The 24338-nt window shown below is 41.4% G+C and overlaps 1 protein-coding gene across 2 annotated transcripts in view; it reads left to right on the top strand.

Moving 5' to 3' along the window:
* DNAJC1 (DnaJ heat shock protein family (Hsp40) member C1) overlaps positions 1–24338 on the top strand; it is a 71694-nt gene that overhangs the window by 44116 nt on the left and 3240 nt on the right. Inside the window, exon 9 of one of the 2 annotated variants that reach the window (XM_035129311.3) lies at positions 19283–19402. The exons of the other annotated variant lie outside the window; for it this stretch is intronic. Coding sequence (XP_034985202.1) covers positions 19283–19402 — 120 coding nt within the window. The remainder of the gene's footprint in view (positions 1–19282; positions 19403–24338) is intronic. 2 annotated transcript variants of the gene reach the window in all.

The following is a 24338-nucleotide window of genomic DNA, read 5'->3' as shown; positions in this document are numbered from 1 at the left end:
GAGGGCTTTATAAGACTGTGGCATCTGCTGCTTTCCAGTGACCAGTGTTGCTCATCTGCAAAATGGAAACCTATTGAAATTCAAATTCATTTAAATGTGTGTGCATATCCAACCAAGTTCTACTCTGAGAAGGCCCACTGAAATTAATGGACCTGAATTAGTCATGGCTATTAATTTCACTGTGTCTACTCTTGAATATGACTACGATTGGATGCAGCCCATGGTCAAACACCTGCAGTTGGTGGTCTAAGGGGACAGCTCTTTGCTTTTATGTGAATCACACAAGAATCTCTTGGCAGAGCTTGCTTATTTGTCCGCATCATATTTTCTCCTTCGTTTAAATACGTTCGAGTTGCTGGCATCATCACAGAAATAGCAATCAAAACAGTGAGAATGTGTTCAGTTTGAATCCCAGATCAGGTTTGCCAAAACATGCTCCCTTTCTTATCTGACTCCAGTTAATAATATGGTGGCTCCTTAGATGGACAGCGGGAAGGTATACAATTAAATAGCAACAGAGTAATATGATAGGTGTCTTAATAGTATAGACAGAGCAACAAACCCATTTGATGAAGCAGGCAAGACAATGACATTTATATCTCTAAGTATCCCTTAAACCCTAGCAACAGCCTTTCCACAATACCATTCAAAGAGAAACCTGGCCGCAGATAAATACTAAGTAGAAGCTCACTCCAAACAAGGTGAGCTGCCTGTCCTTGCCTTCTCTGAACTAGAGCTAAAGAAAATCCCAAAGTAATTGTCTAGAGCGCACACAGCAGAGGAAACAAAATTGTACGTGATCAGACACCACCACCCTTTAGAGAGCTTCCCCAAAACAATACATTACCCTAGAAGAAGCATCTTGCAAAATAAAATCATTTCTAGTTCACCATCAATGTGTTCAGTTTGTTATAGCTCTTGTCTCACCCTCTCAAAAGGGTGTCATTGTCGCTTGCGAGGGAAGTTGCTTGTTTTTGAAAAGGGCAGGTTATTCAGAAACTTCTAAAATTAAGCCAAGTCCAAATAACATCTTTTTACAGATTATGAAAAAGTGAAATGCTTAGAGAGAAGGCATCCTTTCCCCAATATACATGTAACATATCTCCTTCCTCTCTGCAATACTTGCATTAGCTAGCATAGCTCGGTTGGTAGAGCACAAGACTCTTATTCTCAGGGTTGTGAATTCAAGCCCTGTGTTGGGCAAAAGATTCCTTAATTGCAGGTGGTTGAACTAGATGGGCATCGTGGTCCCTTCCAATTATAATTCTATGATTCTATGAAAATGTTCAGTGAAACCTGTCAAACATGAATAGACATGCTCAACATGTAGGATAGGATATTCAGCGCTAAGGCATGGCCAGAAATTGATAACTCATAGGAATTGTTAGTTAATGAATATCTAGCCCTCAACCTTTGTAGGACAGGGTGAACTAAAATTCCACCCTAAATAACTGTTTGTGGGTTATTTTTAGCCAAAAGTCTTTGTAGAGTCTAAAGGCTGAACCAAGCTTCAAACTTAAAAATGTCATTATATAGGTCAGTGATGGCGAACCTATGACACGTGTGTCAGACGTGACACACAGATCCCTCACTGCTGGCACGCGCCCCATCGGCCCATTCGCGCTGTTGTTGTCCCCCCCCCATTTGTTCTCCCGCTCCTCCTACAGCTAATCTCCGCTACAGCTTGTCTCTGCTGTTAAAACCCGATCCTTTTTTGTTGTTGTTGCTGGTAGCCAGAGATTGGTTTTTTAACCCTTTCTGTGCTGTTTTTTCCTGGCGCTTTGGCAGACTATGATTGGGTGTAACAGCGGTCGTTTTTTAACCTGTTCTTTGCTGGGGTTTTTTGGCGCTTTGGCAGACTCTGTCGGTGCTGCGTGTTAGTTCCAGTGAAGGTATTATTCGTCATTTATTTCTGTTCTCTTCCCCCCCCCCAAAAAAAGCGCAGCAGCTTTGGGGCATCCCCCCCCAAAAAGTAAAGCAAGTTTTGCACCACCCAAATAAACCTCCAAGACTTTGGTCAGCAGCTCCCCCCAAAAAGCTAAACAACTCTGGGCACTTTGTGATAAATAAGGGGTTTTCCGTTTGGTTAGGTTAAATAATTAGTTTTTGGTTTATTAAATACAGTTATATATTACAATTATACATTTTTGTTATTTAAACTACAAATATCGTGAAATTATGGTTTTTTCCTCAAAGTGACACACCACCCGAGTTATGCTCGGTTTTTTGGCAAACTTTGACACACCAAGCTCAAAAGGTTGTCCATCACTGATATAGGTAGTGCTCCTTTTGGCAATATCGGGCCATCTGCATATTCCTGCATTGCAGACTAGATGACCGTTGGGGTCCCTTGCAACTCTACAATTCTTTTATTGTATTACAATTGAACTACCAGAAAATAACGAATTCTGAGTTCTTAAAATTATTTTACTACATTTTAAAATTCTGCTTTTTCTACAAGGAGCTTGTGGTGGTCTAAGAGGCCTCACCCAACCCAAGCCCCACCCCACGCCTCTTCAACAAGCCTATGAGATAGGTCAGGCTGAGAGAGGGCAACTGGCCCAAGGTCACCCAATGAGCTTTATGACTGATTGGGGACCTTTTTTGGACGTAGTCCAGTACTCTGGTCACTGCACGACCCTAGCAAGGAATCAATTTGCCTTGGTCAATGAAACCACAAAATAAATTAAATTATTTGGAGGTGATGTTGCCACCTGTCTTGTTGTTGAAGAAATGCCATGCTATTGCTACAGCATAGCTAGGTGAAATTGAATTAAAATCTGAAGGGAGAAATCTCTCTTGAGTCTCTTGTGCAGCCTTCTTCAACGTGTGCCCCCCAAATGCTGCTGGATTCTACTCTCCTATCCTTGATGTGACTTGTAGTCTGAAATAACTGTGGGGAGGAATCAGGTTGAAGAAGGCTATTCTAGTGGTGATGGGGCAGGGCAGGGGAATGCTGGTGCCAGCATTCAGAAAAGAGTTTCCAGAGGAGGAATACAGTAAACCATTCAAGGTCTTTGACTTTCCCAAAAGCATTTCTGTGTCTGTTCAGCTATTTAGTTTAGAGATCTTAGTTGATAAATCTTATGAGTTTTAGTTGGCCAATCAGTTGATTAAATCACATATATTTGCATATGAATAAAATGCTTCTAACATGGAAGGAAACACACTTCCCTTGTTTTTCGATGATATTTACATGTATTACAGCAGGTAGTATCTCAACTACCTCCCTTTCCTCGTGGATGAGAGGCAAGTGCCTCTTCTGAGATGATGTCTAAAACATGTATGCTGCTTTTAAAAACTACACTCATTCTAGCACTCATTCTAGTTTTTTTTCTTTTTCTATTTGTTTGAGTCTCATTAATTCCTTTATTTATTTATTTTACAAAAACAACCCCTGTGGCTCCATTTATAGTACCAGTAGATATATTTGAAACTAATGGTAGGTGTTGCTAAGGCTCAGAACTCTTTCCTCTGCTCCTTCTAAACTATTCCAGCTGTGTTTGTGTATTGTGATTTTTCTGGTCAATTTTGTAGTACGGGGCCTGACTTGTGACTTTTAAATATTTGCACTCACCTGAAATTATTTTCTTCCTTCCCCCTACTTATGCCCAGAATTCATTTTATGGCATGTTATGATATCCGTTATTTGCAGTCTTTTTATTTTATGTTAGTACTTTTCCTCCTTGAAAGTCAGACCTGTTTATCATTGCTTCTGAAGGATACAATAACATTTGTGCAAATGTATGTGCAATACTGGACCAAGACAGGAATAAGTTTATGCCCTATTCTTTTTTAAAGAATAGCCTGAGACATGAACATGGAGGTGGTTTTGCAGGGGTGTGTGTGTGTGTGAGGGATGAGGAAGAGGATATGGGAAGAAATTAGACACTTTGTGGGAAACGTATCAGGCCTTTTCACTTCTTGGCTTTTGCTGTTAAAACCTTTAAAAGAAAACAAACACTTGGGCTTTTAGTTAATTAAATCGCGGATTTTCTCTCGGCTTGCTGCTGCCATATCTGTGCATGTTGCTTTTGTTTTGTTGCTGTTAAATTTTGATTTTGTATTTTATTTATTGCAAGTTTGTACATTGCCTCAGGCAACTTGTCGCTAAGCATAATGTAAATCTGAAAGCCTTGTAGCTTGGACCAGGAACTCCTAGTCTCTTTCTAATGTGATGATTGAAATAAATGTGATTTCAGAGGGTTTGGGTAAGGATGTGAACCCTCCCAATTGTGCCTGTTTCCTGCATTTGAGCAGCCAGTCAATAAGTTCTGCCTGATTTTTTCCCACCATTTGCCCGCCCTAGTACTTCATATTCTGCAGAGTACCCGCAAACATCTCACCTCACTGTGAAACAGTTTAAGGATAAACAGTAATGCTCCATTTTATTAAGTGCTGTGGGTGCCTTTGCAAGATTCAGAGATGCCATCAGTAGGTTCATGAAGAATTAAGTGAAGTTTCCATTGCAGAAAGCTTTTGGATTGATCTCAAATAGTAATCCCTAGTTTAAAACTACCATATATTTCACAGAGTCTTCAGTGGGTTGGTTTTTCCCTGTTTTCGGCTGAAAAAAGTCTGGCTATCCTCCAAACTGAGCTCAGTATGGAATCTCTGTGTATATTTAGTGATTATTATAACATCATTTCTATGCTAGATTTTGGATATTCTGTTTTGACTTGGATTTAAGAGTAGGATTTTTAAAAGAGCAATTTTAGCACCCCATAATATGTAGATGTAGGTCTGCCAAGGTCAGTCAGTGCTTCACAGTTTTTTTAAAAAATTATTTGTTAACTATATAATTCATTAACATAAAAATAAAACATCTGAAACACTAAACCATTCTTATGATGACTTTCTTCTTTCAAGTGAACAGATAACAAGCAGCTAGTTTATTTTCTGCTGCAAGTTGGGTGTTTCGCTTCTTAGCTCTGTTGTTGTTGTTTAGATGTTTTGTTGTGTCCGACTCCTCGTGACCCCATGGACCAGAGCACGCCAGGCACTCCTGTCTTACACTGCCTCACACAGTTTGCTCAGACTCGTGTTGGTGGCTTCGAGAACACTGTCCAGCCATCTCGTCCTCTGTCGTCCCCTTCTCCTAGTGCCCTCAATCTTTCTCAACATCAGGGTCTTTTCCAGGGAGCCTTGTCTTCTCATGAGGTGGCCAAAGTATTGGAGCCTCAGCTTCAGGATCTGTCCTTCCAGTGAGCACTCAGGGCTGATTTCCTTGAGAAATTTCCTTAGCTCTACCAAACCAAATTGACGATGATCTAAGGGTAGGTGTTGACACAGAGTTGCTGCTGAAAGGTCCTTGTTTTTATAATCCAGCCAATGAAGATTCCGCCGCCTTTCATTTATGCCCTAAGGTCCATTGAGTTCCTTATGCTCTACCTCAAATACTGAGATCTTTCAGTGAGGTTTGAACTTTACCAGGGACTGAGCCTTTAGTGTGACAGATCCTGCCCCATAGAACTCCTTGCCGGTTAGGCAGAAGTAATCTCTTCTTCCTTTCAAGAGCTGTGCTGATCAGACAGGCCTTAGGAAAATGTGTTTTTTTAACCAACCGTTCTTTACTGGTGTTTTTATTGATGTTATTGTAGTTTTATTTTATAATGCTACACACAGCCCTGCTATACATTTTATGTATATATTATAAAGTTTATAAATCTTTAAGTAAATAAATAAAATACATTTCCTTTCTTCCATCATGGAGCCTAAGGCAGCACACATGTGGTTTATATGGTTGGCAGATACTGTCTTCTGTGACCTTGTTTAGTTCTTCTTTTTTATTTTAAAGCCATTCAGACAAGTAGCCGTCACCATATCTTATGGGAAATAAATTTATCTTGTGGGGTGTGAATGTTTCATTTTGGTGGGGTTGAACTGACGTGGGTGATGTTGACTTTTTCTTCTGGGAGAGTGAGTGTGATTTACCAAAACTTGTGCATTTTGAAAATATTGCTCTTGCTATAGCTTACCTGCACCTGCCTTACGACAGGCCAAACGCAATGGAACCTATAGGTTATTTGAGCTACATGCCTGAGTGTCCTATAATCAAATTTACTAAAGAGTATTTCACATCTTTTCTGAATTAAAACAATTGCCTGGAAGCTAATCAGAAATAATTGAGTTAATGCTTTCTGCTAAGTGCTACCAATTATATTGGCCTTTCAATTAAAAATTGCCTTTTAATTTCTTTTCCATAAAATGGACTTGGGTACTTATGAACTATTTCTAATTGTGATGCCTTCTTTCCTCTTGAGCACTTGGTGCAGTATCAGGAATTTATTATTTGCAGAACAATAGGAGACATCTCTCTACATTGTTGTTATTTGCAAAATACCACATACACTCCAATCAATATACAAATAGATATTTTCAAGGTATTCCTTTGTTTTGAAAGTGAAGAAAATACCATTGCTTATCCACAGTAAGAAAAACATACTGTTAGCACTAAATAATAGCCACTTCAAAAGCTGCTTATATTTTGAATTTTTCCACAGTAAATTTGGATCCCAAAGGACTTCTTGTGACTTGAAGGAAAGCACTGAAACCACTTTTATGGCTTTGTGCTCATACTAGAACCCAGCCCTAACATCCATACATTATTCCAATCCTTCTTCTAGCTATGTAAAGCATTTTCATGGCACAAGGGGAAGAGAGCTGCTTACATTTACAATTTTAATGCAAAAGGAGCTAAAGAATAGTTAAGTCCAAGCTGAACTACTTTTTTTTTTTTAATGGACATAGCCAGGCTAAAATGGTGATGGGGAAAGATGTGCCTGGTATGGTCTATTGGAGGAGAGGCAGACAGCAATGAATATAATTGTTTTGTGCTGAACAACTGACAGGCCATGTAAAGCACAAGATATAGGTGAGGTCATTTTTTTTGTTGTTTTTTACTGTTTTTGGTCGAGATCAGAATATATTGAAGATCCATTGATCATGCCAGGCTAATGTAAGCTGAACCTTACGGCATGCTCAGTGTCTTAGGCTACCTAGAAACTAAATTTGTGTTTTGTTTTCATCTTGCTATTCACTGTTTCTCTTGGTCCCTGCCTTATACTGGAGGTTCTCTGGGTGCTTGTGATCACTAGGGTTGGCATTTCCCAAGCTAGGAACTCCAGCAACATGTTCCAAGGTTTGTGCAACTGGGAATAAGGCGCGGGCAGAGGCCGGCTCTTGCATCCAGCAGCGGCTTCCCAAGTCCCAGGATGAAAGCTTGAAGGCACCTGGGTAGCTTAGGAGGTTTATGAGCTTAGATGGTGGTATGATACTTGCAGGTCCCACTCTCCAAACTCAGTGTGTTCGCAGGAAATTGTTCACTAGGTGAGCATTTGTATAATGAGCTGGTGCTTTCCATTATTTCCTATGGGGACATTTCTAATCCGTGATTTGTCTGTTCTCTCTCTCCTTCCCTCCATGCTTTTTGCTGAAAACTGCTGCAGCCAATCAGCAGAAGCCAAACAAAGGAAAAATGGGTTTTTCTGACCCCTCCTGCTCCCTGATTTTTCCAATCTCTCCCCCCTGCCCCCGCTTCCTTCCTTAAATGGCAGAAGCAGGCAGATGATGACTCCACGACACCAAGTCCTGTTATAAAATCTTCACTGTGTGAAACCATGTCATCCGTGCCTGGATTCCTAGGACTTTCAAACAGTAGCTTGTTAGTATGAATTATTTCAGAGCCTTTTGGTGAAAACAAACAGATAGAATTTGCTTCATTTGTTAAGTGGTGACAGTAATGCATTCACATTGGTTGGTTTTGGCTTATGAACTGCACCCGAGCACCAACATGTTAAACTTGTGAAACAATTTTGAAGATTGTTGCATTTTTTTTAAAAAAAGTAATACTGCAAGTTCATAAATGTTTCCAATAGGAAATGTAGATTTTTGTATCCGTGCTTTGGTATGTATGCTGTGGCTCTGCTGAGATCTTTATATTGCTACCTTTTACTCTCTCTCTCTCTTTTTCTTTTCGTTTCCATTTAGAATAAATTATGACAGAGTAATTTAAAATAGCAGTTACTAGATCAGAAATCAGTGAGTTACGTTTTAAATTAATCTGAAAATAATACTTTATTCTTATAGAACCATATCTGAATTTAACCATTTTTTTTCATTCTTGCTATAATAAGCATCTTTACCATAGATGAAAAATGAGGGTTCGTGAAATAAATACCAAGGTATAATTTTGTTGCTTGCTAGCTAGTGTGTAATGTCCTCTGCAATTCTGAGAATATGAAAATGGTAAACAGGGGTAACTAATTTAGCATAGCAAAGACCTGCCTGGTTAATAATTTGCACAACTGGGCTTTCTTTGTGATCCTAATAAATCTATATATGTTCTGGTTCTTCCTACTGATAGCCTTTTTGTCATCTGCCACATGCATATCAATTGTAGCTGACTTGGATGAGGTTTAAGAACAAGATGAATGAGTTGCCAGGGGAATCTGGCCTTAGGTTTGTTTTTGTTTTTTGGAAATTAGTTTTGTCTCAGGACTACAGCAAATACTGAGAATGAGCCAGGACTAAATAAAGTATGCGTATAAAATTGGACCAGTGCAAATATAATTGTGGACACACTATAGATCTGGATAATATTACAAGGGCAGTGATTATCAACATTATAAACAGGTGCCATTGACGAAAATGCTGTAATAGGCTTATTCTACATAATTGAAAACAACTACTATAAATTAATCTGGCCAACATTGTAAAGTATTCAGAAACAGCATGGCTCAGAAATAAGCATCTTAATTACGCTCTGTCTTGAGACCTGGTGGGGATACTCAGGAGATAGGAATGTCAGAATTGATATGTACTTAATTGGCCTAATTAATAATAGCCTCAAAGTAAAAAAAATGTGACTGCAATGCCTGCTTTAATAGATTAAAAAGAAGCAGAATTTTCTTCACAGAAACTGTATTCACATCAATCATGTTTGTTGTACCAATCTAGATCAAACATGACTAAATGGGAGATATTTATGCTGCAATGTCACAGGCAGTTTAGGCTGCCTGGTTAGATTGGGATAAGGTTGTGGATAGCTGGAAAGTAGTTTGAGTGACAGAGAAAGCAATAATTCTCCATCTCACTAGAGCTGGATGAGTTCTTTATGCTGTCGTAATCCATTGCTTATTACTTGTTTGGGATTCATATTCATATTCTCTCTTCCTCTTTCCCCACTGCTTCCTTTAAAAGGAAAGAACGGCGTGGGTTGTTCATGTAGATCCTGTTACGTTATTAGCCAGTTTTGTTCCAGTACTTGCAAATTTGTATATTAAAAAATGCTTGCTAAATCATACCTTTCAGGGGAGGGCAGGTATAGCATCTGTGTCAGTGAAAGATACTGTACATAGCCAGGACCGGCAGGGATTGCTGAGCGCTGCCTAATAAAGGATTGCTGGGCCAGTGGCGAATTGGGAGGGGCCAGGGAGGGTTAGGTAGAGATCTAAGCTGCTTTAGTGCACACCTTCAAGACGTGCACAGAAAACATCAAACCCATGCAGGTATACCTGTCAAGTAGCCATGATTACCTGCCTCTTTGGCAAGCGTACCTGTATGAAGTAGGCATGGGCTTAATCTTGTCTGTGTACATTTGCACAAGGCCGTGTACACGCTCCCTGTGAAGTATGTACTTCACGACACCAAAGAATATATGAAGTGACACTAGGCTGCTGGATTGAGTGTTTAAGGGCAGAATCCCATGCAACCAGAGCAGACACTTACTGCCAAAAAAACTTCCCAAGAAACCTGGTAAAAGGGTTCGGTGGGGTGATTTTTACATGGAAACACAGTAGAAGTAAGAGGTTCCTGGGTCCTTTCCTTCTCTCCTTTCCTGCAGCACTTTCAGCTTCATTCGAATCACTTTTCTGCTCGGTAGACTGACAGACAGAAAGAAATTGGTGGAGGAGGGCTATATTACCTACTTTCCCGCTTGGGGGACCCCCCCCCGGGGGGGGGGCTAACAGGCATTTGGTAGCAACTTAGATTTGAAGACTCAGATCTGCTGTTGCTTGTCATTTCTTCCTGATAGCCCTGTGCATCTGCTTTGGATGAAACATGAGTTCCAAGGCAAAGCCAGCTGCTTCAGAGGCATTTGGATCATGTCTGAACCATTATTTGCTTTATTTGGCATTACACCTAGAGCTTTGAGTTAAGATTCCATCTTTGCGAGCTACTGAGTAAGCCAACCGGGGTGAAACAAGGGAGATAACCCGGGAACCTTGTTTATAGACATTGGTTTGCCACGCCTGTTTGCCAGTTGGATATACTGTTGCCACCTCTACACCTGATGTACACCTCTTCTTGTGGAATTCAAAACTTATTTCTACTTCGAAAGTACTTTTGCATTGACTTTTTTCTACATGGATACCCCATGAACACTTTATTTATTTTGGACTGAATCCTTGTTGATAATTTGAACATGTGGGTGTGCCATTTATGTTGACTTATGTTGATCTTGTTAATCTGATAAATTTTTGAACAAAGTTTTGAATAAGATTTTGCACATTCTGTTACAACAGCCAGATACGCATGTTTACATAGCTACCAATTGTGTTCGTAACGGAGGTTTTTGTTGTATGTATGTGGTGGAAACCAAAGCAGACTGCTCCCAAATCTCTGCACCTGCTTTAGTGGGTAGTTCGCTGCTGTAAGCCCCACTCAATGCATTTTTCTAAAACCTACTGCAATCATTCCATGAAAGGAAAATAGTGAGGAGGGGAGGGAGAAAAAGTGGGGTGTAGTTTCATGAGTGACGGCTCTGACTTCAAATCAGGGAATGACTTCACCAGAACTCTCTAATCACCATGCTTTGGGGAGGGATACTGAAGAGAAACATATTGGGAAAGCATTCAGTTTTTTCGCTGCCCTTTGCTTGTTAACACTCTTGAGAACAGCATTTGAAAGAGTTTGGAGAAGTTGGTGGTTGTGTTTTGCTTGTGCAATCTTCCCTCGTTCCAAACCTTGCCTTACTCTTACTGTTGTCCTTGCCTGCCTAGAGCATTATGCCCATCTCTCATTCTGGCATTAGTAGCATTTGACTGAGCTTGTGTTAATTGTAGGTCTCCGTGTGTCTGTGAATGTATGTTATTACTATAGCATCTGTCTGTTGCTGTGCTCTTTTTGTGATTGTCTGTCTCCCTGCCTCTCACACTCCAGTGCTGTTACAGAGCGTGGTTGCACCAAACGGCACTAAATCTGTGCATACATTAATATTTTCAATAAAAGTGTCACCTATCTCTACCAGGTATGAAGCAGGAACATGGGAAAACTCAGGTTGCCCACGAGGCAATTTCTGGGAGGCAGTAGAGTTGGCAACATCAGTTCTCCAACAACCCACCAATGTTTAGACGAGCTCAACACACACCCATCCACCCATATTCTGTCTCAAATTTAAAACATTGGTTGATTTATCCATTGTAACCAGCAGAGAATATATCTGAAGTGCCCAAAAATGAAACAATGCAAGAAGTCAAGTGCAGTGTCAGTCTACAGCTCTGAACTGAAGTTCTGAAGTGGAGTCCAAACTGATTCCTGCCCTGATCATTTTGTTTCATAATGGGATCAGTAAAAGAGCTGATGGATCACAATTCTCTCCCCCCACCTGTCACTTGTACCACCTATCTAAATGGAAGCTAAATCTCAGCATTTTGATTCTGAGTCCCATTTTCAATTCCTGTGCCTGTTTGGTTCATTGATGGCATAGGCACACCTCTGCTAGTGTATTCAGAGGAACTATTGGGAGCATTAGGTGGCAGAAAAGCACAGTCGGTTGTTGGCTTCACTTCTGTGCAGTAGCGATATGCTAGAATTACTTTGTTCAGCTACTGAATACCCAGAATGCTGCATTGAGTGGGATTTAGAACTACTATTTTTAATTCTGTACTTGCTGCGTGTGCTTTTAAGGTCCCCCCCCAAAGCAAAAGGCACCTCCAAATCTCAAACAGAATGAAAACCAAAACACTGAACTTGAACATTTTTTGGGGGGTACAATACCATTTTCTTTAAAATCTCCTGCAGAAGTTTAAACGTACGGTATATAGGTGGCTTTGGAAATATCTTCTGAGACATCTGCTGATGCTGCCGGCTGTTTGCTTTTGCTTTGCAACACAGGAACTTCCCCAACCTGGTGATTTGGTTTCGCCTGCATTCAGAAGAATCATCGTTTGGCTCTGGAGAATTGGGTCCAGGGCAGAGCTGCTGCTTTTCCTTTTCCTTTTTTCAAAGTGTAGGAGGAAGTCTGCCCCAAAGCAACTTGTACAGAGGCTGCTGTTTTCATCTGAAGACACGGCTTCTGGCTAATTGCCCCTGAGGGCATGCTTAGCAGCAGACAGAAGCTATGCCTGGCCCGGTCCCACCCCCTGCCTGCAAGGCCTTCCTTGGATTGTTGCTGGTGGTCATCCTGTGAAGTCAAGCAAACCTCCTCATAATGCCATTGTGAAGTGGGCTTTATTATCGCTGCTTAAATGGGAAGAAGGCCCAGGCACTGTCTTTTTCCAAGGTTAAACACCAAGACAGATTCCAGGTGTCTTTCCTGTTTTGGCAACACTGCTAATCCCGGTATCATTCTGCACCCTTTGATACTATTGTCTCGTGTTAGAAGTGTATATACAATAGTACACTCTCTAATGCATATTTCCAGTGTATTAAAAACATGTAAACGATTACTTATGAAATCTCAATTATAGCCCTGTGCCTCCTTCCTCCTTTGGTCTCCTACTCATTCGGCCTCCTGGATTTTATTCATCTGCCTGCAGTGTAAATAAAACCATGCACTGCACCATCTGTCAGCAGAGTGGATGGTTTTTAAACAGTAGCAAAGTGAAGTTTAGCGGTTTACTCAGATTGGAGATTTTATTTTAAAAATCAATCGAACTTTTTATTTTTTGAATTTTGTATCAACTTTGGACCTCTTATGTTTCTTAGTCTGGGATAATCCTGGTGGTGGTGTTTTCATAATGAACATTTTATTTTATTTCTGGAACCCCAATGGAGTTTGTACAGTCATTGTGAAACTTTCCGCATAATTGTATTTCCATACTAAAAAAAAAAAGTCTTAACCTGATGAATTTCTGCCTCCCATACAGTTGTTAAAGTCACAAGAACCTTGTCTCCCCACCCCACCCCCAGTGCTAAGCCAAAACCAAAACATAGGATATCCCTTTAAACACAGAGACTTCCATGTATTCCATTGAACTGTAAATTAACTATACAGTGAATTCTTATGAGTGTTTGGTCTTTAGTTCCTGCACACCAGCAGACATCCCTAAGACTCTTTGCAAAGTTTTCACATTTGCCTTTTTGTGGAAGGGGAGATTCTTTCACATTCATCCACAATCATTGTATAGTAGTACAGTGGTACCTCAGTTTAAGAACAGTCTGGTTTAAGAACGATTCGGTTTACAAACTCCGCAAAACTGAAAATAGTGTCCCGGTTTGCGAACTTTACCTTGGTCTAAGAACGGAATCCGAATGGTGGAAGGGCACCGGCAGCGGGAGGCCTCATTAGGGAAAGAGCACCTCGGTTTAAGAACGGTTTTGGTTTAAGAACGGACTTCCGGAACTGATTAAGTTCGTAAACCGAGGTACAACTGTACTCGCATAGAATAACTTCTAGGGAGTACCTGATCTCAGACAAGCCCACTACTGGAAAGATGTGTCCTGATTACTAGGAAAAAAGGAAGGGCAAACTACAGAGATTCCAAGGACTAGGGGGAAAAGACAAAAAAAATGGGGACGACGACTCCTCCAGGAATTCCTGTTGACTGGTCTCCAATCAATCACTTATCAATCACAACTCTGACTTCATTCCTTTGTGATTTCAGTGATTTCAGCTGTCAGGCTGACTCATTTCACATTTTTGCTTCATAGCTTTCTTTCTAGTGGGGCTAGAGACTTTTTTTGACAATTGAAACCGGTGGCCACGCAAGGAATGTTTCCTATCAGCAGAAGCAGAATATCTGGCTGGAGGCAAAGCTCACACCAAGCCCAGGGACAGGAGGCATTGTGTCCCACATAGGGATGAAGAAGGCAAAATCGGGGTTGTAGAAAGCTGAAAGCTATGTGGGCACCAGAATTAAGGAGCAGAGAACTTGATCTTAGCACAAAGCATAGAGCAGGGGTCACCAAGCCGGCACCTCTTGGCACCTGCAATGACCTCTGCTTGAACAGTTAGAATGGGCAGGAATATTATCTTACATGGCTGTAGCTGCTTTGAACCACAACACCCATCAGCTCCAAGAAACATGGGAGTCGAAAAGAGCACCAGGTTGGGGAAGGCTGTACTGGAGAGAGCAAAAATAAACTGGCAGGTATATAGTAGAAAGGCAGAATGTCAATTTTTGTGTGGATAAATAAATAGTGGTGCAATTAATTTTTTTAAAATGGTAAATTGTCACCGCAGGAACAAGAGCACTTTCCTCTCTATTAAAATGCAGCTGTACTACAGCTGCCCACAGTAGTAAGCCTGTTAGTAAATGACAGGTTATAAGAGGGCAGTGTGTGAAATTTTAAAACATATTTGCTGTTTTCTTGGAATATCTGAAATGTTTGTGTATGGTGTTTAAAAGGTATTTAGAGCAACCATAAGAGCAGGGAGCACAGCACACAAAAAAACAGTTAACTGCTAAAAGCTTATATTCAGCATGAAAAAATCTCATTGAGTAAATTTCTTTAAAATGTTATTTGACCAGCCGATATGAATATTAATAGCTGTGAAAGTAATCTGTTTTTAATTTTTGGGTTTAAAATGGTTCCTCATGTCTCCGTTTGCCCCCCCCCTCTTTTGAGTGTGTTGTGTTCAGTGTGGAGAGCTAATCCCAAAGCACTGTCTTTCTGATGTAAAATCTGAATGCTTGTGTAGACACAACAGCTGTCCCCTCACCATGTGGCATCTTCTATCACTCTACTGTAGAGATGAGTTTTGGCCCAGTGTTTCAGTAATATTGGAGAAACATGGTTTTAAGTGGCAAAGGCTTATGCTTACACATTCATCTGACTCTGGCTCCAGAGCAATACAAGGAGAATAAATTCACAGTGTTGCCACCCTCCTAGCTGCTTATAGCAGTGGAGTCACAGGGGGTTATCTTAAAGACACCGTTTACTGTTGTGGAAGAGCTGTAAATTCACCAACCCTTAAGAAGAACAAAATAAAAGCTCGTGTGTGTGTGTGTGTACCTGCAGCTGCTTGAGTGTGTACATGTTTATGTATATTGAAGGGGGATATGTATGCTTCCAGGGTTATGGAGGCCTGTTTTTTTTAGCAATTAACATAAAAGACAAGCTTTCTTTCTGAATTTATTTTGGTAAGAAATGATCAAAGCAACATACGGAAAAGTTTACTTGAACATGAATTTAAATATACAAAGTTCAGCGGCTCATTTCAGAACGAATTCTTCAGATTTTTTTCAAGGTGTTTCACTTTTACTTCTAGGAACATAGAAGCTGCTGCTTTATAATGAGTCAGCATCATTGTTCCATCTACATTGATTTGCAGTGATTCTCCATAATTAAAGAGAGAGGGTTCCCTACCTGGAGAAGCCCAAGGTTGAACCGCAGACTTGCAAAGCAGATTCTCTACAGCCCTTCCCTGTTGTCAGTGCTGTAGATGTTTATTATGCCAGTTCAGTCATAGCTAAATTCTAGCTGTCAAGGTTCTACTTAATACTTTCAGCAACATTCTAATAAACATATGTGTTTCTTTTGTCCACAGACTTTTAAAAGGTCTCCTGCCCCCTGATTCAAATGTGATCTTTTAGCCTAAGCCATTGATAGCCCACATAAATAGCCAGACCAGTCCATTTAGCAGTGTTGGCTTAAATGAAATGATTTAACTTTTGGGGGAAATGTTGAAGATTTGGAAGAAACTTTTCCCCTTCTCAAAATATGGAAACTTATAGTTTAAATTGAGGGCTTTGCTTAACTATTGGTATGTTGATTGTAGCCTCTGGGGCTCAGAAATAATATATGTTAGGCCTGGCATTGTATCTTCCAGATAGTGAAGGAATTCATTTTTGTAAGGAAGGAAGTCGGGAAGTTTAATGTTTTGGGTATGTGTGCATCTCCGCCTCTGCATCTAAAGGGTTCAAGGGAAAGTTGCAATCTCTCTGTCTCTCATTTTATCTCCTCCTCCACAATCTTGTGAGAGAAGCTGAGGTGGGGGAAGAGTGAACTGCCCAAGGCCACTGACTGAACTTTGTCTGAGAACGGCTTTTCTCTAAATTATTATGCGCTCAGCGCATGGGACTGCTTTTATGCTCAGGGCTTTTGTGGCGGGGCTCTCCTCCCAGGGTCCTCTCACATACCACAAAAGCCACTCCAGGGGTTGTATCCCATAATAGGTCCTGTTCCAAGTAGACGAACGGGAACTAAGGAATTCGGCTGATGCAGATCCATTGATTTCAGTGGGTCTGCTCTGCATATAACTTAGTTGGGTACAAACCCTGTAAATCAGAGACCCTCTGAAGTGGCATCCTACACGCTGTGATAAGCAGCAGGTGAGAGGAGAAATTGGTGTGATTCCAAAGTATGTGGAGAAGCACTTTAGGTGGAGACAGGCAGCTATGTCCCTCTAAGAGTTGTTGACCACTTGTGACCTTGGCTGGGGAGTTGGAAGTCCAACAATGTCTGGAGAACCATGGGATTCCTATCCCTGACTTCATGTGTTCTTCAAATGCTGGCCTTAGATAGTACCACCTAGCTTTATTTTTAACAGTGTGGATCTGCTTGTCACTTAACTTTTTTACTTGGAAAGGTAAATCTAACAAAAAACAACAAGTCTTGTCTGCTCAATATTTGTGCTGAGAATTCAAAGTGGGGAATTTTTCATTCAGCGTGTTCTTTTGAATACACTTAGTTTTAAGTAATCATGGGCAGTTAATTATTAGTGTTAGGAAAGTAGACTGCAAAGCAGCTGTCTCTTGTGTTCTTAAATGTTGTCTATGTGAAAGAGAATTTGTGGAATTGTTCCATTTCCTATTATCTCCCCACCGTTTCAGATTGTTCAAAAGCTTTGCAGACTTTCACACTATTAGACTTACGTTTGGCTATGTGGTATTGAAAGCTTTTGATAGAAAGAAAAAAAGGGGGAACCAGTTTCTCCCCGTTCTTTTGTTTTTACACTGACTTCTCAGAACACTAATCTCTGCTTGAAGAAATGCTGAATAGCAACAAGCACACTTGACATACTTTCTGCCAACTCCCCAGGTAATGGTATAGGTCAAGATCCAAGAGCCACATTCCTAGCTCAAGGGACCCTGCAGGATTTCAGAGTCTCTCTTTCTGACAGCATCAACCCCTTCCCCCTCTCCTTGCCCCCAGCCAAATCTTATAGCAGCTTCACAAACCCGATATAGTGCAAATTGCTACAAGAGCAGTGGGATGTTCAAAATCCCACCAAGTACGCAATAAGCCATTGCACAACATCTGAAAGGGCTTTTTGGATCCTGGCCAACAGCACATGATACTTGGGTAGTGAGTTTTACATTAAGTATCTATAAGTGCCTCTTTCCCGGGGGGGGGGGGAGCATGGTGCAACGGAAAGCTCTATTGCACTGGAAATTGGCTGCCCGCCCCCCTTTTCCCTGATCCAAAGCACTTTTCCCCCTTTTCCCACTGCACCGTGTGTGTGTGTGTGTGTGTGTGTACGTACATCTTTCTTTCTTTCTTCCTCCCCAGAAAAAGTACATCCTTATTGATATATAAGTCTGTGTGTCTGTGTCTCCACCCACCCACACAGCCGGTCCTGAATTATTATGGTTGTAGAAAAAGTCGCACAGATATGATTTTCAGCATTTGGTGAACAAAGGCATGCACGGACACAAAACAGGGGATGATTGATAAAATCCTTCCCACTATTGGCTATTATTTACTGCTTCTTAAGCGGCAGGCTGTATATTTATGCCAATTTATCTGCTTCAGGGAGCATTCTTGATAGCAGGACAAAGTGAATAAAAGTAGTTTGCTTTGCAAATGAATGCAAATGGCAGAGCCTTTGGGAAGCCTGTTAAACAGGGGCAAGGCACTCTGATTAGGAGTGAAGCTGCCATTTGGACATGGTGAAAAGAGCACGCTTGAGCCATTGATTGGGGGAGACAGTGAAAAGTCAGGGAAGGGCCCCGTTTAAGCTTGTGGTGGAGCAGGCGGACGTCAGCGTGGTTAGAGCACAGTGGGAGAATGACAGGCAGGATTAGTGTCAGGGAGAAGCTTTGCCGTAGCTGTGGAGATGGTCTCGGGGGTCATTCACCTCTGAATGTTGTTCTGTGCTGATGGCTCTGTAATGCAAACTGCTTGGTGCCTGCCTGTTCATTATCGGAAATGGTGATTAGGGGGAGGTATTTGTCATAAAGGGCTCTTTTTAGAAATAAATAGAAATGGGAAGCTGTTGCTTGCTGCCCGTGCCAGTGCAGAGGAAGCCTGGTGCAGATGGCTTTTCTGATGAGAAAAAAGGGGAAGGTGGAAACAGCTGCTTGCATGTGAATGAATGTTAAGGCTTCTCTATATAGAGCCCCTGCGCTCCTGCTTCAAGGTTTGGGGGCTTGATTTGTCATTTTAAAAAAAGAAGAAATTGGAGTTTGGGTTTGCAGTTGAGGGAGCATGTGCATTGGTCTCTCTGGAAACAGATACCCTGCCCCTAAATGTGCTATGCTCAGGAGCTATTCATTCCAGGTGCTTCCAACAGATTAACCACCAGAGATTTAAGCAGACGTTGGATGGCTATCTGTCATGGATGCTTTAGTTGAGATTCCTGCATTGCGAGGGGTTGGACTATATGACCCTTGGGGTCCCTTCCAACTCTACATTTCTGTGGTACTATGACCACCTCCACAAATCCTTTCCTTGTTGGAGAAAAATCTAGGCAGATTTGTTACACCATTAAAAATGCAACAGTGCATTGGATTGTGTGATATCAGAAAACCACAAATCCAGAGTCTTTCCTAAATTCACTTCCCTGGGGATATGGATTTTATGCACAAGTTTGTCATGTTAATACCTTAAAGCATCTGACACTATTAAGCATGTTGCATTTGTAGAATTTGTGTGTGTGTGTGCACACGCATGTGTGTCCAAATCATTATAAATAAACTAGACCTGTCAGGTATGTGTTCCTCTCTTCAACAAACAAGAGTAGGAAGTATTAAGCAAGCTATAAAATAATTGTGTTTGCAATGAACACCCTTTGCATGATTACTTTGCTTTAGTCTTGTGCTCAGTGTCTCTACCCCCTCCTGCCACAGACAAACCCTCCTAGTGTAATGAATGTTCTTCAAATGTTTTACAGGCACCGGAATGGACGGAAGAGGACCTTAGCCAACTGACAAGAAGTATGGTTAAGTTCCCAGGGGGGACGCCTGGTCGATGGGAAAAGATTGCTCATGAATTGGGTCGATCAGTGGCAGATGTGAGTTCACTCGAATTTGCATTGTATGGACAAACCAGAACAAGACAGGCAGTGTAGAAGCCAGACATAGATGGGGTCCAACATTGTCTTTTGAGAGAGGCTGCAATCCTTTTAGGACCTGGAAGTGAACCATTAACTAACTAAGCAAGAAGCAGATGTCAGCTGGTCCCCCTGCTCCACAATTAACAGCTGTAACTGATCAGCTATATGGGGATTCTGGCGCTTAGAGACTCAAGCTACTGTAACCTGATAACAGAAAAACAATGCCAGTTTTAGGCTTTATAGTAAACCCTCTTTGCTGGAAGAGGACATTTGTGAGACTTAAGTAAAGATAATATTTCTGGTTGGGCCAACCCCCCCTTTCAAAAAACCCTAAATGCAGATCAGCTAATAGTGTTTAGACAGGTGGTAACCATTAATTAAGCTTGGGATTTCTCTCTCTCTCTCTCTCTCTCTCTCTCTCTCTCTCACACACACACACACACACACACACTCACGAAATGATGGACCTACATCCTAACACAGAATATGGTGATGTGTAAAATGACAAATTTGGCACTTTGTGAGGTGGAATATCCACTGTTGTTTAAGATGGACTTAAGGAGTTGTAGTTCTTGAGTCCTGAATTCTCCTTAGTTCAGAGGCATCAGGGAAGGAGCATGAAAATTAGTTGAACCTCATCAATGGTACTTGGCTGTTGTCACATCTGGGCATTAAGAACATTATCCCATTGCTGGGAGAAGAAGCTGACCTCCGTAACCACTTTGTGTAGCATTGATCACTGTCCCACTAGGGACAGTGTCTCACAATGCAACAAGTTCTTTAAGGAAGTGTGTCTCCTCAGAGGTTGAGGATGAAAAAACTAGTACTGATCCTGAGAGTTGGTGGTTTGAACGTTAAGAACATGGGTAGTTGGGTATACAATAGGCCTGCCTAACATGAAGGTTGCAGACAACCCAAGATACAACCCAAATTTTCAAGGAGCAGCTGTCAAATGTGTCCAAACCACTATAGTTGCTAGCCTTGTGGCAGACTTGTGACTGTGTTCACTTTGCCTTTCCAGGGATGATTAAGACGAGGGTATTTTGAAGGAACATAGGAAGCTGCCTTATAGCAAGTCCACTGGTCCATCTAGTTCAGTGTTGTTATTACTATTAATTATTATTTTTATATTGTTGTTTTTGTTCAGTATTATTGAAGCCTTGTGGCACAATGGGTCAGTGTGTCTTGTTAACCAAAATGTGGGTGGTTTGAGCTGACCTGGTGTAGGCTGTGGGGAAGATTCCTGCATTTCAGGGGGTTGGACTACATTTCTATGGAATCTATGACACTGATAGGCACCAGCCGTCCAGGATTTCAGGCAGGGGGTCTCAGGCCTCCCTGGAGATGCCTTGAACCTTTCTTATGCAGAGCACTTACTCGGTCACTGGGCTTTAGCCCTTCCCCCCCCCCCAACCTGGCTTATGTTAAATCAGCTATAATAATCTAAGAATTGCCTTACTGGAACACAACCAAAGTCCATTGAATTTAGACATCCCCCCCCCCAAAAAAAACACCAATGGCCAGCCAGATGACTTTAGGAAGCTCCCAGGCAGTACACAATGGTAGTAAGGATCCCTCTCCAGTGGCTGGTAATTGGTGATATTGTGCACCTGAATATATATCTATTGGGCTACTGTTATGCCACTTTATAGCCCTGAGAGCCCTCTCAATGTGACTTAGCAAAGAGTCTGAAAATTGTGCCCAGATCTAGTACAGGAACAGAAAATGCATGGAACCAGGGTCACTCTGGTAGCCTTTTCTGATGTCACAACAGGCAGCAGCTACCACCAAAAATTTCTAAGGAAACTGAAATGGAGGTCAGCCACTGAAAGTTGCTCAGCCCATGATAGAAGCAGTTTTCTACTGCTGGAAGTTGGCAGTTGCCAAGCAACAGCTCCAAGTAAGGATCTCTGAGGAAGTAAAGAAGCTCATTCAGCTATCATGGCATTTGGCCATGACAACAAAAGCCTATGTTCTAATGGTTTTAACATTTTTTTAAAAATATATTAAAAATATATATGTACACACACACACACACACACACACACACACACACACACACACACACACACTGAGCCAGACCATTGATCTGTCTAGCTTCATATTAAATACACTGACCAGAAGCACCTCTCCAGGGTTTCAGACAGGGGTCTCTCCCAGCCCTATCTGCAGATGCTGGCATCTGCATGCAAAGCAGATGCTGTGTCACTGAGCTACAGCCTTTTCTCACTGTCCACCACCCACCATCTTAGGCTGTATTTACAGACAGCAGATCACATAATAAAACTTTTCTGGGCTATGGGTGTGGGGTTTTTTTTGGGGGGGGTAGATGAGTCTTGTGGGTAAACAGTCCACCATTGGAAAAAATCTTACTGCACACACTGTACTGCAAAATGGTTATAGACAGTGCTGTTTTTCTAGGAAAAAGAGGTGCCCGAATTCTCCATGAATACCTCCCTTATTCTCTTATGATGGCAGTGGTGCCCCACCTGAGAGGTGCTGGAACTGAGTTCCACTGAGTTCCCCCTGGAAAAAAGCCCTGGTTAAAGAGGATATTGTTCACTATATGGTGTTATCTATATAAAGGTCTTCATGAACAATGTCAGTCTTGAGTTTGGCTGCAGGGGAAAAGGTCGTTAACATGAAGTGAGTTTGTGTGCTTTTTAGTGTTGGGCTGAAGAAAATTATGTTGGCTTGTGATTTTCTCTATTTGTGTTAGCTGCCAGGAAATTAAGAGCCAGATTTGTTGCTTGTTTGTTTATGGCTTATAGATAAATAAAATGGTTACTACTAGTAGTGCATATAGAAAAATAGAGTATTCGGGAATATGTTGGCTACAGTGCTTCTCCCCCCTAATAATAATAATAATAATAATAATAATAATAATAATAATAATAATAATAATAACAATAACAACCCCCCAGCCACTCTGGGCGGCTTCCAACAAAACAGAAATTCTAAAATACAGAAATCCATCATACCACTTCTGTAGTGAAATCCGTAAATGAACTATGCATTGTGTACCCCTTCCTTCTTTCCCAAACCTTTCCTGATTCATTGCACAGGCATGGGAATCAAATTTATTTGCACTACTACTTTTTTCAAGCTGGTTAGTGTTTTAAAATGAGGTGTATTCGGATTTTAAGAAGTAAGTAATTAGCTTCTCTAGCTTCTGAAGTAGTATTTTACTCTGAAACATTTTTTCATCAGTGGCACTGGAGCCTGTTCTCCTTGTTCGGTCACGTGAGGTGTTTTCTTTCCCCTTTTCTTCTTTTCCTGAACCTTCTCTCAATTTGTATGCATTTTTTTTAAAAAAGTACCCTGCCTAATCGTAATAAGATTATTAGTTTTAGTAGTTTTACAGTGCCTTAGTGTGAAATAAGTCAGGCAACCACTTTATTAGAACCCCCCAAGTCAGCTTAGATCTCCTCAACTCACAACTTACCATGTCAGCTCGATTGTGAGAAATAGTCTCTGGAATCTGAAGCAACTGTGTAACGTCTAAGCCGCTTCACCTCTCCTTTCAAAACAAAGCCGGGACCAAAAACAAAAATCCTCTCAAACCAATCAGTATAATGGGATCACATTTTTATTTGTAAGTGGAAAGATAATGCAGCATTTATTAAATTACTTTCCTGGTTTGGGCTTGTGGTATTAATTAGATTTGTTTTTGTCGAGCGTTTCGATTATGAAAAGGAAGCTGCCTCTCAGTTCTCTTTAATCAGAGTTCCTGCCAGCTGACCTGGTTACCTGTACCAGCACCCCACGTCTGCCTCCACACATCTGTTCTTTGACCCGTTTCCCCCTTGTTGAATTTTTGGCTCTCATTCTTGCCCTCTTACTACTTGAAGAAATAATTGAACATTCTTCCCCCCCACCCCTCCTAAAAACCTCCCCCCCATTCAATGGGTGAGCTCTCCCTGGTTTGGTTAACAAATGGCTCACTTCTTTCAAGCTTCCCCAGCAATATGAGCTCCTCAACAACTGGCTATACCGGTACTGACTGGGGCCGATGGGAGTTGGGAGTCCATCCACATCTGGATGGCCACAGGCTGTGTGGTGTAGTGGATACGGAACGTGGAGCTTCTGTTAAAGCTTATGCGTTGTTACAGGTTGAATCTATGCAGTCAGAAATAAGCACTCCTGAATTGGAAACTATGAATAGGATGGCAACAGACATGCATCTGAATATATATTTATTGGGCCACTGTTATCCCACTGAGAGCCCTCGCAACACGACTTACCAGAGTCTGAAAATTGTGCTCAAATCTAATACAGGAGCAGAAAACGCCTGGCGTTTGTATGGAACCAGGGTCTCTCAGGCAGCTTTTCCTGGTGTCATAACAGGCAGCAGCTACCACCAAAAACTTCTAAGGCACTTGTGAAAGGTGCCTTGGGATCATGGTCATTATTTTTAAAGGGACGCTAAAAATTGTGAAAACAATCTGTGTGTGTGCAAAGCAGACTCCTAGGTATTTATTTTAATGTGGTTATTTCACTGCAAGTTTTTCAACTGGCAGCAAAGAGCTCTCCGGTTCCATTCACATGAAATAATATCATTTGCTTGGCTAAGAGGATGTAAACTGATGCTGCTTTGCCTCTGCAGTCACTAATCTCTTATATTCAGGTTGCAATAGCAGATTGATGGGGGATTTGCTGCCTGCATGAAAAAGGCCCAGGTAGGCAGCAAAACAACAATAGCCAGGTGGGTAGATTGGAGCACACTTTTCTAATTAGTGTGGTGCTTGGCAGTGTGAGGCAAAGGGGGTGCAGTTATAAAAACATCCCACATGTCAAAGAGAAGATAGGGAAATGATTAACTGCCACTGGGCTGTCTAAGTTTGAGCTCATGAGTAGAAACACACTACCTTTTAACTTTTGTTAGCATGAGGTG

Source organism: Zootoca vivipara, chromosome 11 (assembly GCF_965207765.1).
Source record: "Zootoca vivipara chromosome 11, rZooViv2.hap1.1, whole genome shotgun sequence".
NCBI lineage: Eukaryota > Metazoa > Chordata > Lepidosauria > Squamata > Lacertidae > Zootoca > Zootoca vivipara.
Note: the sequence above shows the minus strand (reverse complement) of the source record. Positions and strands in the feature narration are given on the sequence as shown.